The 15707-nt window shown below is 40.1% G+C and overlaps 1 protein-coding gene across 1 annotated transcript in view; it reads right to left on the bottom strand.

The window, feature by feature from the left end:
• The window catches only part of TMEM131 (transmembrane protein 131), a 101976-nt gene that overhangs the window by 84943 nt on the left and 1326 nt on the right, over positions 1–15707 (bottom strand). The window contains exon 3 of the mRNA XM_023524341.1: positions 4048–4171. Within this exon, the coding sequence (XP_023380109.1) occupies positions 4048–4171 (124 nt within the window). The remainder of the gene's footprint in view (positions 1–4047; positions 4172–15707) is intronic.

Here is a 15707-nt window from a genome sequence, read left to right as displayed (position 1 = left end):
TAAAACATCTTTTAAGTAACAATGTGAAAAATGGCTTGAGGGAACTCTCACTTTAATAAATATTTTATATAATTATAAAAATTGTGAAAACATCTTTTATGTAACAATGAAGAACAAGAGAAATTTAAAACAATATTTTAGACAAGAGACGTTTTCAGAACCAGATGGCTTCATAGGTGATTCTACCAAACATTTAAAGAATTAATACCTGTCCTTCTCAAACTATTCCAAAAAATCAAAGAGGGAAAGCTTCGAAACTCATTCTACGAGGCCAGCTTGATCCTGATATTGAAACAAGACAAAGACACTACAAAGAAAAGGTAAATTACAGGCCCAATGTCCCTGGATGAACACAGATATAAAAATCCTCAACAAGATATTAGCAAACCACATTCAGCAATACATTAAAAAGATCATACAACAAGATCAAGTGGGATTTATTCTAGGAATGTAAAGTTGGTTCAATATCCACAAATCAATGTAATATACCTCATAAACAAAAAGGATAAAAATCATGATTATATCAAGAGATGCAGAAAAAAAACATGAAAAAATTCCACATCCATTTATGATAAAAACTCTCAACGAAGTGGGTATAGAGGAAACATACCTCAACATAATATAGGCCACACATGACAGATCCACAGCGAACATCATATTCAATGGTAAAAAGCTAAAAGCATTTTTTTTTGAAGACCAGGAACAAGAATGTCCACTTTCACCACTTTTATTCAACATATTATTGAAGTCCTTGCCACAGCAGTCAGACAAGAAATAAAAGGCATCCAAATTGGAAATGAAAAAGCAAAATTCTCATTATTTGAAGATGACATGATACTCTGTATAAAGACTCCACCAAAAAGCTATTAGAACAAATTAATTCAGTAAAGTTGCAGGATACAAAATATACAGAAATCCATTGTATTTCTATACATTAGTAATAAATCATTGAAAAGAGAAATTAAGAAAAAGATTCCATTTACAATTGTACAAAAAAAAAAGAACAAAAAACCTAGGAATAAATTTAACCAATGAAGAAAAAGACCTGTATTTGGAAAACTATAAGACATTGATGATAGAAACCAAAGATACAAATAAACAGAAGGACATATCATGTTCATGGATTGGAAGAATATATACTGTTAAAATGTCCATACTACCCAAAGTGATCTACAGAATCAAGGCAATATCTATCAAAATACCAATGGCATTTTTCATAGACCTAAAACAAATAATCTTAAAATTTATATGGAAACACAAAAGACCCCAAGGAGCCAAAGCAATCTTAAGAGGAACAAAGTCGGTATCATGCTCAGATATCAAACTATACTACAAGGCTATTATAATCAAAATAGCATGGTACTGGGACAAAAACAGACACAAAGATCAATGGAACAAAATAAAGAGTCCAGAAATAAACCCATGCTTATATGGTCATTTAACCTATGACAAAGGAGGCAAGAATATACAGTGGGGTAAAGACAGTCTCTTCAATAAATGGTGTTGGGAAAACTAGACAGATATATGCAAAAAATGAAACTAGACAACTTTCTTACACCATATACAAAAATAAACTAAAAATGGATTAAAGACTTAAATATAAGACCTGAAACCAAAGAACTAGAATAAAATACAGGCAGCAAACTCTTTCACATCAGTCTTAATGATGGTTTTTTTTTTTGGATATGTCTCCTAGGGCAAAGACAACAAAAGCAAAAATAAGCAAATGGGCATACATCAAACTAAGAAGATTTTGCACAGCAAAGGAAACTTTCAACAAAACAAATAGGCAACCTACTTAATGGAAGAAGATATTTGCAAATGACATATCCAATAAGGAGTTAATATCCAAAATGTACGAAGAACTCATACAACTCAACATCAAAAAAACGCCCCCAAACAATCCAATTAACAAATGGACAGAGGACCTGAATAGATATTTCTCCAAAGAGGACACACACACATGGCTAGCAGACACATGAAATGACATTCAACTTCACTAATCAACAGGGAAACGCAAATCAAAACCATGGTATCACCTCACACTTTTCAAAATGGCTATTATCAATAAATCAACAAACAACAGAACAAATGGTGGTGAGGATGTGGAGAAAAGGGAACCCTCGAGCACTGCTGGTGGGATTGTAAATAGGTGTAGCCACTATGGAACACATTATGGAGGTTACTCAAAAAATTAAAAACTGAACAACGGTAGGACCCAGCATTCCCACTTCAGGGTAATTTTTGAAGAAATCAAAAGCATTAATTCAAAAAGATATATGCTCCCCTATGTTCACTGCAGCATCATCTGTAATAGTCAATATATGGAAGCAACGTAGGTGTCCATCGATAGATGAATGAATAAAGAAGATGTGGTGTGTATATGTGTGTATGTACACACACACACACATTCTTACATACACAAACAATGAGATATTACTTGGCCATAAAAAAGAATGAAATCTTGCCACCTTTGGCATTGACGGACCTAGAGGGTATTCAAAGTGAAATAAGTCAGACAGAGAAAGACAAATACCATATGATTACACTCATATGTGGAATCCGAAAACAACAAAACAGAAACAAACTCACAGATACAGAGAACAAACTGATGGTTATCGATGAAAGTGGGGCTGAGGGGATGAGTTGAAAAAGGTGAAGAATTAAGAAATACAAATTGACAGTTATAATAACAGCCACAGGGATGTGAAGCACAGTACAGGGAACATAGTAATATTGTAACAATTATGTATGGTGTCAGGTGGGTGCTGGTTATTGTGCTGAACATTTTGTAAAGTATATAAATGTCTAATCACTATTTTGTACACCTGAAACTAATATACTATTGTATGTCACCTATAATTAAAAACAAATTTAAGAAAAAGGGATGTTTTCTATGAGCACCACAAAATATTAAAATGTTTATTATCAAAATTATGCTAATTTACCAATTCCTTGTATACAAAATACTTTAAATTCAAAAAAGCCAATAATGTCACTTTTTTTTTATATTCTAGAAGCTGCTAGCTTATGACAACATATGGTGAAACAGGATTCTAGAAAGGAGAAATGTAAAAATCTAAATAACTGGCATAATTTTATGTGCTTAAAAAAAGCTTCTCCTTAGTTCTTTAGTCATATTGCTTCAAAGGAGTCAGTGAACGAACACCCAAGAAAGATGAAATTAGGTTCCATTCATTTACTCCACTCTGATATTTAGCCAATTATTTTGGAAACCTGTATATTATACAGCTTAATATATTCTCTCAAATTCAAAATTTATTAGGGTTCTTTGTCAGATAAGTTTTACTTTTTATTAAAATAACGTGTTGAGAAAAACGTGTTGAGAATAACGAGTTTGCAGACTACCTACAAAATAATTATAAGTAAAATTTTAGAAGACAGCTGTGGTTAGGCAGAACTCTAAAATAGCCCCTCAAACTTCCTGCCCTAATCTCTGAGATTGTCAATATGAGGTGATACCACCCCTGGGCTTGTCTACATTACACAATAAATAGGTTTTGCAGATGTAACTGAGGCTCTGCCAACAACCTGAATGAGTATGGAAGTGGATTTTCCGAGTCTCCAGTCCAAAACTCAGCCCAGCCAACATCTTAATTACACAGCCTTGTGATACCCTGAGCAAAGAACCCAAAGGACTTATGACTTATAGAACGATGTGCTAATAAATGGGTGTCATTTTAAGCCGACATGTTTGTGGGAATTTATTATACAGCAACAGAAAACTAACACAATGGTGAGGAATTACCTATTATCAGGAAAGAAAAGAAAATCAACTAAATATATGAATGCCATATTTTCAGTGCTTAAGGATCACAGTTGATTTGTTAAGCTGTTTCGTGTTGAGAAAAATGTGTTTAAGAGTAGAACTGATAATTCTTAGGAAATGAGGCAACCTGAAATCAAGAACAAATCTGAGATATTCAAATGAGATTTCAATTACAGCAAAATAAAATTTTACATTAAAAAAATCTAGACATTTAAATTTCAAACTCTAGAGAAATCTGCTATAAATCAGAGACTTACCCTATTTTGAAAAAATGATGCATGAAAATGTGATGTTGTAGCAGATATTGATACTAAAGTAATAGTTTCTTCAGAGCTAGGATTATGTAAGTAAACTTTTTCCATTTTTGGCATTCCAACTGGCCTGTATAAACAAAAAGAAAATTGTCACAAATACTTCAAAGATAGTTTCTAGTTGTTAAAGAAATTGATGTTAATTTAGTTAACTTTGTTAAACACAAACTCTTAGAAGTTAGAAAATACATATCCAAATATGTAAAACTACTTAGCAAATTGGTTTAAAGTTACGCATAAAAATGCATTTAGCCATTCAACAAATATTTATTGAGTGCCAATGGCATGGCATACACCAAGCCAGGTGCTGGGAGTGTAAGAAGCAAGTCTCCGCCCAGATGAAGCTTACAATCTAGAGAGAAAGCTGGCAGGGGACAAAATAGTCAGGTCCTTTTCTTTCTTTCTGTGACATCACCCCGCCTTCCTGCTAATTCTGAATCATGTCCTCTTCTCCCCAAACTCCACTGGTATATGCTCTTCAATTTAGGAGGAAAAACTGGCAAAATTCTGTGAGTGGATCTGCCTTGAGTTGGGGGCTATCACTAACCTTGTTTTACAGATGAGGATACTGAGGCATAGGAATTTTAATCGGCTTGCCCAAAGTGGAGCCTAAATTTGAATCTAGGTCATCTGGCTCCAGTCCACATCTAACCCACTATATTAACCACCTCCTCTCAAAGGGTCACTATGACACAGACTTGCTGGTCTGGGTGTGGAAATGCCCCACCCCCCAGAGTCATCCCCTTCTTCGCCCGCCTCAGCACACATTACAAGACAGGAGCTCCTAAGTTCACCTCAAGTAACAGAATCTGTGCGGAGAACAATGTGTTAGAAAACACATGCCATGCTGGACAGACTACATCGCTGTGCCGTTTGCTGGTGGGGCCTGTGAGAGGATGACACTTCACCCTCTGCAGCATTAGGTTTGGCCGCGCGATTTGCTTGGCCAAAGAAATGTGAGCCAAAGTCGCCTCTATTATTAAGTTTTAAGAGCCTTCTCGTACTCTTCTTCCTCTGCCAAGAAAATGGCATTTCCCAGATAGGAGCACCCTTTCAGTCTAAATCCCACTGAGATTTGGGGTTGGTGTGGTCATGGCATAACCATGTAAAGGCCAAATAATGCAGACCTGAAGCTGGAAAAGTTGAACCAAGAATTAAAAGTAAGTATAATGTAACATGTTAAGGAGATGTGGTGAGATATTAGGAAAATGAAACAAGAAAACAAGAGAAAACATTATAAAACATGTGTAGAAATATAATATATAAAAATAATAGATGGAATAGGCAGATAAAAATCTATTAATGAGTTGCAAGATCGGATGGACAATTTAGTTCAGAATTCAGCAAAAGTATATTTAGAATGTTTTTAAAGATACAGCTATAAACCAAAAGAAAAGGAGATGCATGGCACAGCTGGAAGTGTTACTATTTGGAAAATGGGACATAGAAACATTTGAAGAATATGGGCAAAAATAATAAGCAAAACCCCAAATTTAAAAAGACAAAATAATTCTTGATCGAAAGGGTTTATGACATAAGCTACAACATCAAAATTTAATTTACCAACACTTTACTCATTTTCTTCTTAAGCTTCATCGACTGTTGAATCTTGGATTATTTTAAATATTTCATCTTTTCTAGAATGGACTAACAATATCTTTTCTCCATATTATCCAAAAAAGTCAGGTTTATATGTGTGAGGTCCCCAAATTATGTAAATAAAGACTCTCTACTGTCTTTTATAACATACTTTTCAGGCTTTCCTAACAGTTTGTGCTGCTGTTCATTTCATGTACCAGTTTGAGGATTTTTTTATAATGCTGATGTGAAGTTTTGTTGTTGTTAAGATTAAATGTTTTCTGGTGCCTTTAAGTCCTAGGCCAAGTCCTATTCCCTGTGAGAGCTCATCGCTGGGTACGCCGCCATCTTTTGCCAAAGCGGGAGGGTGTGGACGGGGACACCCATGTTTCCCCGCTGAGAGCTGGCAATTTGCTGCACTCTCATCCTGGGAAGGCCAGGCCGGGCGGGGTCCCACAGGAAATGTGCTCCGCTTCTCCAGAGAAGCAAAACCTGTGCCAAGTCATCCCCTGGCTTACAGCCCGGCCATCTCCAGGGCCAACATCTGTCTGTGGCTTAATAGTCCAGCCATGAGGAAAAACCCAAAGGTGGAACTAGGGCTTGGGTCCTGAGGAAGGACGGAGGGGCATCCAGAGGGTGGTCTGTGACAACATACTTAGGGTCTGGAAGCAGGGAGCTGAGTACCCTTAGAAACTCCTCAAACCCTGGAGCTGGCCCCTCACCTAACAGGCTCATGAATTCAAAGTGGGGTCACAGGACCACAACACAATTAGGGAAGTGGGTGATCCAGCTGAGGCCTCAAACTACAGCCATGATGCCACAGGGAGAAGCTGCAGACAGACAGTATGGAAGATAGATTCTTATTCCTCAAGCTTTACACAGACGCATAAGGAGAATAATGGTGCACAGTAATAACAATGTTCCCCTTAAATCCGCAAAGTTCACCAATTATGTGCTTTCTTCAACAAATATGCTCTTATAATTCAAATGTCCTGTAGAAGATTAAGTGACAACAAGTCATTTGCCTCTCTGTGAATTCATTCTTAACGTTTTCCTCCTGTGACATCTGTGCAATCAATCTCAGTTAAGATAAAAAAGACAGGGTGTAAATTGGCTGGGTAACCTGGGGAAACTTTAAGAAGACAAGTTAGGAGATGGCTCCCTGCAGGAGAAGACTGGGCTAAGGAGACAAGCCTCCCAGTCCTAGGAGCCCAGGATCAGGGGTGGATCGCTTGCCTTTGCCTTGCAGCCCTTTCTTACAGGATCAAGGTAGGAAAGGTCTTGGGCCATACCTTACAGAAATAAACCCTTGCTCAGAAGAGAAGGGTCATCTAGTTAAGTTGCTCAAAGAAGTCTGGAGGAACAAGAATCTGAGGGAAGGTCTCAGGAAGGTGTCAGCAGGCCAGTCTAGCCCTGCGTGCTCCAACAGCAGGCCCCTGAAGTTCTGGGCGGTCCATGGCAGCGGACGGGGCTCTCCCTGATGGCCCTGCTGACAGAGCCCACGGGACAGCCTCCTGTGGAGATGTGTACAGAACCAGGAGGCTGAAGAGAGAGGAACTTTGGCTGGGTGCTAACTGACATGTGCTCACCTGGAAGGGAGTAAGCGGTGCCTACATTTCCTGCTACATAACATATCACCACATAGAGGCTTACAGTGCCACCAGTTATTAGCTTACAATTTTGATAGTCAAAAGTCTAGCACGAATAAAACAGGAGGACTGCTCTGTCTGCTCAGAGTCTCACTCACCAAAGCTCAAAGTCCCCTTCTAAGCTCATTCAGGTCACTGGCAAAGTTCAGGTTGCTCTCAGCCTCCTACCACGTGGCCCCCCACCCCCTGGCCCATTTCCAAAGCCAGCACGAAGAAACTCCCTTGCATCAAATGCCTCTCACACTTCCCATGTGACATTTCTGACAGTTTCTGCCAGATTTGAGAGGGCTCAGGTGATCAGGTCAGGCCCTCATCACCTCCCCATCTTAAAGGTCAATTGATTTGGGATTTTAATTACATTTGCAAATCCTTTATAGCAACACCCAGATTAGTGTTTGAATACAATTGGAAAGAGGTGTGTATGCAGTTCTAAGACCTGGAGTCTGCGGATCGTCTTAGAATTTTGTCTGTTGTAAGTGGAGTGTGTGACTGCTTGGCTAGACAGGTAGATTTAAAAATAAAATGACAATTTCCAAGCACCTGCCATGCTAGTTCTGTTTGTTTCCATTACGAGCTGCTCAAAGACAGAAGTAAAGCCAAAGGGGACAGTGTAAATTACTTATGGACAAACCAAGCTGTGTCAAGTATACAGCTGTTATCTACTGTCAGAGAAGAGTCTGAGGTTCACAAGAGTAAGAAGCAGCTACGAATTAGAAATCAGCTTGGAAAGTAAGCTGCAAGTCTGCTGTCAATGGCAGGTGTCCTATTCCACAGAAGGATGACGTTCAATGCCAGGAAACAGATGGAAATGGCTGAGCACTGCCTTGAAACAGACTTTATTAATAACAGTGACACAGCACTTTTTAATTTTGCTTTTCAATTAGAGTTTACATTCAATATTATTTTATAACAGGTATACAGCACAGTGGTGAGGCATTTATATAATTTATAAAGTGATCCTACCTATTAGCCTAGCAGGCACTTGACACTATGTATGTATAGTTATTACAATATTACTGACTATATTCCCTAAGCGGTACTTTACATCCCCGTGACTATTTTGTAACTGCCAACCTGTACTTCTTAATCTCTTCCCTTTTTTCACCCATACCAACCCCTTTCAATCTAGCAACCATCAGTTTGCTCTCTATGAGTATCTATGAGTCTCTTTCTGATTGGACAAAACATTCTGAATAACACAACTTTTGGCAGGAAGTTGCACCAAATCAAAATGCACTACCTTGTGTCACTTAATCACCACAAAACCAGACCATGTTTTCAAACATTTTAGATTGAAGGCTGAGTGCTGTGCTGGTGGAACAGTTAGAAACTGAAAAGCTAAAAGGCATCCCTCTAGAAAAGAGGGCCTTCTTCATTTTCTTGGAATACTAAAAAGTGTTAAGGGAGAAATGCCTTTCACAAACTGAATCTAACTTGACAACAAAGACCTCCATTTTTAGTGAGTCTATTCAATTTCTATTTTCTTTAAGCCATTAGGTGTCCATTTTAAGCTTTAGATTTGATATCAGATTTTCTGCATTTAATAATTATGCAAACCAGTGGTCCCCAACCTTTTTGGCACCAGGGACTGGTGCTCCTATGAGAATCTAATTCCTGATCATCTGAGGTGGAGCTGAGGCAGTGATGCTAGCTCTGGGAGCGGGTTGCAATTACAGATGAAGCTTTGGCTCACCTACTGCTCACCTCCTGCTGTGCAGCAGGGGATGATAGGGGTGGAGACCCCTGATAAACCAAACAACTCAGTAAACCAAGTTTCTACCCAAAACATCTTCTACAGTCTGCAATATATGTTTGAAAAAAGGAGTTGTTATGGAAAAAGAAAATATTTACTGCATTGGCATAAATAACTGAGGGGGTTAGGGGAGATGGTCTTGCCCAGACTGCTCCAGAGAATTGTTAAAGGGGGCGATGGCGGGCGGGGGGGGGGGGGGGGGGAGAAAAAAAGGGGAGGAGAGAGAGGAAGTGAAAAGGGGACAAGAGGTAGAATTAAAGAATAAATTTAAACAAAACAGGTGAAAACAAAGCCTATTTTTGACGAAAGTTTGATTAATTACTGGGAAAGAAGTCCTAGAAGGAGGATCAGGTAGTGGGAGGCACCAGCAACCGGGCGTCTAGCAAGCAGCCAGACATTAGAGCTGTGTCCTTGCTGCAGAGCCTGAAACTCTCGTGGAGGCCCTGGATGGCAGCTGGATGCAACCTCATCCAATTTAACGTCTTCCAGATACTGCAAAGAGTGTTTTAAAATTTAGAATGACTCCGGTTTAGTAAAAATGATCACAAGCAGTGGAGAAGGGTCAGAGAAAACAAAGCAGAACTCCAGTGCATCAGCCAAGGTAGTAAGCAATGACAACTCGACTTAAAATTTCTGGGAAGAACATTAGAAAGTGTTAAGGATACTTCTCAGGTCCTAAACTCACTGCCATCCATAGCAAGCCAACAACGCATTTACAGCATGGGCATCAAATCAGTAAATGCTGGATCAAAAAAAGGCACAGCAAATGTTTAATGTAGTCCAGCAAAATCACTTGAAGATGTAAAATGAATTTAACTGAAGCAGAGGAAATCAGCAGGCTGTTGTGCTGGCCTTAATGTACTGCGCACTAGTGTTAAGTGTGAAATAAGGGTCAGAAATGCAGAGATATACAGTGTGTATTTATCTCGCCTGGCCTAGTGGGGCAGCAGATATCAAACCAATCAGAGTGGTCACCAGTGCACTGGCAGGAGTCAGTAGATGCCAAGTGTAACGAAGGGTCTGACTCCATGTCTGATGTCTGACTGCTGACAGCTTTCAAGGCCCAGAGTGTCCCTTCACCTTACACCCACATAGCCGCAACCTAAAAGAAAGCCTGCACATTCTTCCTCCTGGATCGAGTGAGACATTCAAACCTGCAGGCCACCCAGCCTCTCCAAGCACCATCCAAGCAAGCCAGTCTCCTCTACGCTCTCTCAGGCCATTTTTCTCCCTGCTGGGAGCCAGCCCCCCTCTCCCAGAAAGCTCCGTTATGTGAGCATCACAAATCTTTTCAACCCTCTTGGTGTGTGTGCATGTGATGTCATCAGTCTTAACACCTGAAACAAGGTTTAGGTGGGGCCCCATCCCACCCTGCGGTGAACTCAGCACCATGGAGGCAGAGAGAAGGGAGCGTCCACCCTGCTGGGCAAGCTGGGATCACACTTCTCAGTAGTCCTTCCAATACACTCATCTTTGCTTCAACTAGTTTTAGTGAAATTTCTATCACTCAGAACCAAACAACTATAGCGCAGACCAAAATGAAGGAGTTGAAGGCACTCTGTAGCTGTTAACTTTCTACATCAGTATTTGAAGACTGTCTTTATATAAGGAAATGTATGCTGACGAGTATAGTAATGAAATGTCATTATGACTGCCACTTTCAAATGATTCAAAATCAACGAAATATTAACATGGCAAAAATGTTAATTATTGAACATAGATTAACAGTGCATTCATTATCTATTCTTTCTACTTTTTTGACTATAAAAGCTTCCACAAAAAATTCTTTTTATAGGGAAGACTCTTAAAGTATGTATAACATGCCTAGAGCTTGGAAAGATCAGGTGTTGAGAAGACGGTAATCGGTCCTCCACAGGTGTAGTTCAGGGTGGAGTGGCACCTGAGAAAGGTAAAGGATGGTTTTAATGTTAAAAAATTTAGCATTTTTCCTAAAGACATGAGGAAACTATTAAAGGATTTTTTTGTGGGGAGAAGTACGGGTGTGTGGGTGACATGTTAGGATTGATAGTAAAGCGATTTCGCTGTTGATATCACAGACCATGAACTAGAATATGGCAGGCACGTGGCGACAGTCTAGGCAAGAAACGATGAGGGCCTGAATTAAGAAGAGAAGGGTGAGCAAGAAGGTTAGAGGAGAGCGAAGGGAAGAACTGATAGGATCCTGACAATGGACTTGGTGGCGGAGAGGATGGGGTGCCTTGAGGGAAGGAAAGAATCCTGGGACTGTCAGGATTCAGGCTTTGGTGACTGGCTGACACCATCCACCGAGACTGGACATACAGAAGCGAGGCACATTGAGGTTAAGGTGTTGCTGGGGACTCCTGGTGAGTGAGTGGCGGTGGGAAGAGCAACGCAGCTTGGGAAACCATAGGCACATGCCAAAGGCATGGGAGATCAACTCATAGGAACCTATGGAATTGGCTGAAAGGGCTGAGGAAAGAGACACAGCCACAGTTAGATGACGGAGGAGCAGAACCCTGAAAGAGATGAAGAAAAAACAGCCTCAGGTGAGAGAGACAGTGGTTCACAAGGTAGTGGCAGGGGAAGAGCTGAGAAGAAGGGAGAGGTCAGCAGTCCATGAGCTCCAAAGAAGATCAAGCAGGCAAGACTTGCTTGTTGGTAAGGGTCACCTGACAAAGACCTGAACTTGGGCAATTCCAGGCTGGTTAATGAGCAGTTGGACAAAATGGTCAAGGGCATGAGTTCTTTTAATTTTTTCTGCTAGATAAACTTTGCTGGCTTTGTTCTCAGACTAGCACCTGTGACTGATTGCAAGATGACTGCCACAGTGCCCAACCGAGGCATCACATGCAGGCAATATCCAGGATGTAAGAGGGGTATCTCTTTCTTGTATCTTTTTTTAGAGTGGGGGGAAAAAAAATCCTTCCTCAGAAATCCTTTAGTTGACCTGACCTCACATGACTGGGTAGAACTAAGTCACATCTACCCTGAATTGATCACATACAAGAAGAATGGGATTACTACAAATGATGTTTTTTAATCAGGATTTACTTCCCCAAGGACTGGATAACTGAAAAGACTGGGGTTGTGGTAACAAAAAGGGGGTCAGAGTGGATGCTGCCTAGTAACTAACAGGCATGAAGGGGGGCCATTCTGTACTAAGTATTACAATGTGATTCTTAATCCACAAAACAATATTCATTTAAGAAAGAGCAGGGACTTCTGGAGGCAGAAAGAAAAAGCAGTCAATGCAGGAAAAAATTTCAATCAAGTAAGTTTTATGCTTCTGATAGTGAAAAAAATAAATAAACACACAACAACTTTAAAAGAGGATATGTCCTAAAACTTCTCTGATCTCCTTTAGCAATCAGTTACTTCTGGATTCATTGGTAATTTACTTTCTGCAGTGAAAATGCACAACTTCATTTTGTTTGCTCTAAAACTACTTTCAGGTTTCATAAAAAGAACTTTAGCTCTAAAAATGCTGGGCAAGCTCTTTTATTCACATCCCCTCCGTTTCCCTAGAGTCAAAAGTTCGGAACTTGGGAACCTCTCTGTTTACATCTATGTGGTGGCTGGGACAGCACAACTTGGCTGGGCTCAGCTACAGTCCCCAGAATTCCCTTCATGTATCTGTTGGCTTGGGGGTCTCTCCGGAGAGCTAGAAGATGGGGGTGGGGCAGCAGCCATTTGTAGCACACGCATACTTTCCCCCACTGACCCAGGTGCTGCTGGGAAGGGGCTGTGCACACATAATCAAAGCCCCTAATCAGCTGACATTAAATTAATGAAAAGGGAGATTGTTCTAGGCTGGCGTCTTAATCAGCAGGAAGCCCTTTCGAAGAGAGTTTGGCCTTGCCTTAGCTCCCAGACTGCAAACAGCAGCTGGATCTGCAATTGCTCTGCTCCCTCAGGACACTCCTGACCACCTGCCTGTGGACATCGGCTTCAGCTGTATCAGGGTGCCAGCCTGCTCACAATCTCCCCTCCTCTGCCTGCTCCAGCTCCACAGCTATGTAAGTCACTTCTGCATAAAATATCCACATGTGCATACGTGTACACATGCACACAACCCTCAGGCTGCTCCTGTGTCTCTGACACAGGATCCTCTACACACATCCTCATCTGCTCCCAGGTCCAACTTTCACAAGACCCACTTCTACCCGTGGGAGATAAAACAAACTCCATCAGTACTCCCAGAAAAGTTCAAATAATGGCAGAATGGTTTTCTTTTTCTTTTGTTTCCACTACCTTGAAGCAGCATGTACATCTGCTGCTTCAGGGGACAGTCCAGTGTAACCACTATCCTTCCCTGTACTGTAACCAGGGACTCATGCTAGGCCTCAGTGACTCGCATCAGCATGTCACCCGACCATGTTTGTACTGGACTTCACCTGCCCAGTCAAACGTCAACAGATCTTCTAGATTCTCTCAGCTTAGGAGATTTTTCTAAGACCAGCACCAGTCTCCTAAGAAATCCCATTTCCTCTCTAGTCATAGATTAATTCATTTTTTCCTATTAGTTCTTGTTTATCAGTTCACCAAATTCTTCTCTAGCCTGAATATTAAGTAAAAACCACTGTATTCTGCATGTCTTTTCATACCACAATTCCACTATTAGGACTCTCTCCTGAGGAGACAGGGTTGTATTTAAATCATTAGTTTCAGCACTGATTTTAAAAAATTTAAAACAATAAATACATTTAACAAATATATCCATAAAATCTGATGCTTTTTGATACCAAAAAATAATATAACAGCAAATTCAATGGAATAAAAAGAATGTACAATATACTGTTAATAAAGCAAGTTATAATAGTTTATATTCAGAAAATATAATTATGTTTTTGTAACTCAATAAATTAGCATAGATCCATAGAAAAAGAACCTGAAGGATAAAAGCTAGTGTGAGTGTTTTTGAGTGGCTGGACTGTAGGTGATTTTTCACTTTCTTCTTTCTCCTGATAAGTACTTCTAAGTTTATTGTAGTGGACACATACTGCTAGTATGATAAGCAAAGCCCCAACACACTCTGCAGTGGTAATTTAATAACCTGTGGCCTTAAATCGGAATTCTTCACTAGCTTTAAAGCTCCAGACACGGACTTTGAGGAGGATAGCTATAAAACCCTTGAACCCACAGGCAAGGCGCTGTTCGTATGCATGAGCGTGTGTGTGCGTACACGTCTGGGGAGAGGAGGGAACAAGTTCCATAGTTTTCATCTATTCCTAAAGAGATCCATGGTCCCAAAAAGGTTAAAGCCACCATGTCCAGAATCTTGCTGACCTTATCTCAATCTCTCTTATTAGGGGTGATGTGCATGGGTGTGTGTGTGGGGGGGGTGTCATTATCTAAAGAGTTGAAGGACAGACAATTTGCAACAGGAATTCCCAATTCCAAGTCAGGTATTTTGTATACCTGATCCTTCTTTATCTCAAGGGATGCATGAAATTTGCAAAACTCCCTCAAAATACAAATAACGAACTTAACAACAGTAGGCCGTAACTTTTGAAACAATTTCTCTAGAATGGTTACTTCTAAGCTTTTCAAAGTAAAAATACTCTTTTTGACTAAAAATTTTGGTACTAAATACCGAGCTCTTCGGTCCCCACCCTCATACACACTCATGTACCCTCATATTGTTCATGCCACAGTCTTAGAATGGAGTTCATCAACTTTTATTCTGAGCCACTCTAGAATGAGAGAAAAGACTCAAAGAGAATTTTACTGGAGAGAGAAGTCATTGTTATTTTTAAAATAATGAACGCTCTTGCTGAGATCCAAATACATGCCACGTTTCATTAAATATCCTTCATTTGATAGGAGGAGATGATGTATGACATGTTATTGTGTGACTGGATAAGAACGCTATGTTCCTGCAGTCTCAACACTAAACTGTTTTCACAGGATATATTTCCTACCTGAACATCATGGTCTTTAAATAAACCTCATGCCCGCATGTCGATTTTACTTACATAACGACTATTCCCCAATCCCAACTCCATTGAGAAGTGCAAAAAGCACATGCAAACTTCTTTCCACATTCCCCGTCTGAAAATCCACCTCTGTGAGAAAACAACCTCCTGAAGAGATAGGATTGCTATCAGATATCTCTTATGTCTAACGCTAGCTACTCCACCATGGTTTTGTACAAGTATGATGGATGTATGTGATTATTCTGGGTTTGAGATTATAAACAGTTTAAGTTAATGTGTTTACTATAGTAAAAAATGTGACAAACAACCTTGACGACATTAAAGAAAATTACAGTTTTCATCTATTGAATCAGAGTAGATCTACATACAGCTTTGGCCTCCTGCCACCACTACCCTTTCGAATTCTTTTCTCCATGAACTTACCAGAGGGGCTCTAGTAGGAATATCATTTAAGATACGATACCTCTTCACCTGCCTGCTGGATTGGGTTGGAACAAAACATGGGTGAAGACCTGTTCTCCCCACAGTGTAACTGTGATGCGCAAGCCCGAGACCCAGAGGTAGGAGGTGAGCCTCAAGGGTGGTTTGGGGAAGCAAGGCTGTAGCTGAACCATGTCTTTCTGTAGGAGCTGCTTTTGTCTGCCCTTCTGAGTTGGTGATACTATTAATTTTATATGTGTGTGTGTGTGTGTGTGTGTGTGTGTGTGT

The sequence above is a fragment of the Pteropus vampyrus genome, unplaced genomic scaffold (assembly GCF_000151845.1).
Source record: "Pteropus vampyrus isolate Shadow unplaced genomic scaffold, Pvam_2.0 Scaffold461, whole genome shotgun sequence".
NCBI lineage: Eukaryota > Metazoa > Chordata > Mammalia > Chiroptera > Pteropodidae > Pteropus > Pteropus vampyrus.
The sequence above is the reverse complement of the archived record's forward strand: the minus strand, read 5'-3'. Positions and strand labels throughout refer to the sequence as shown.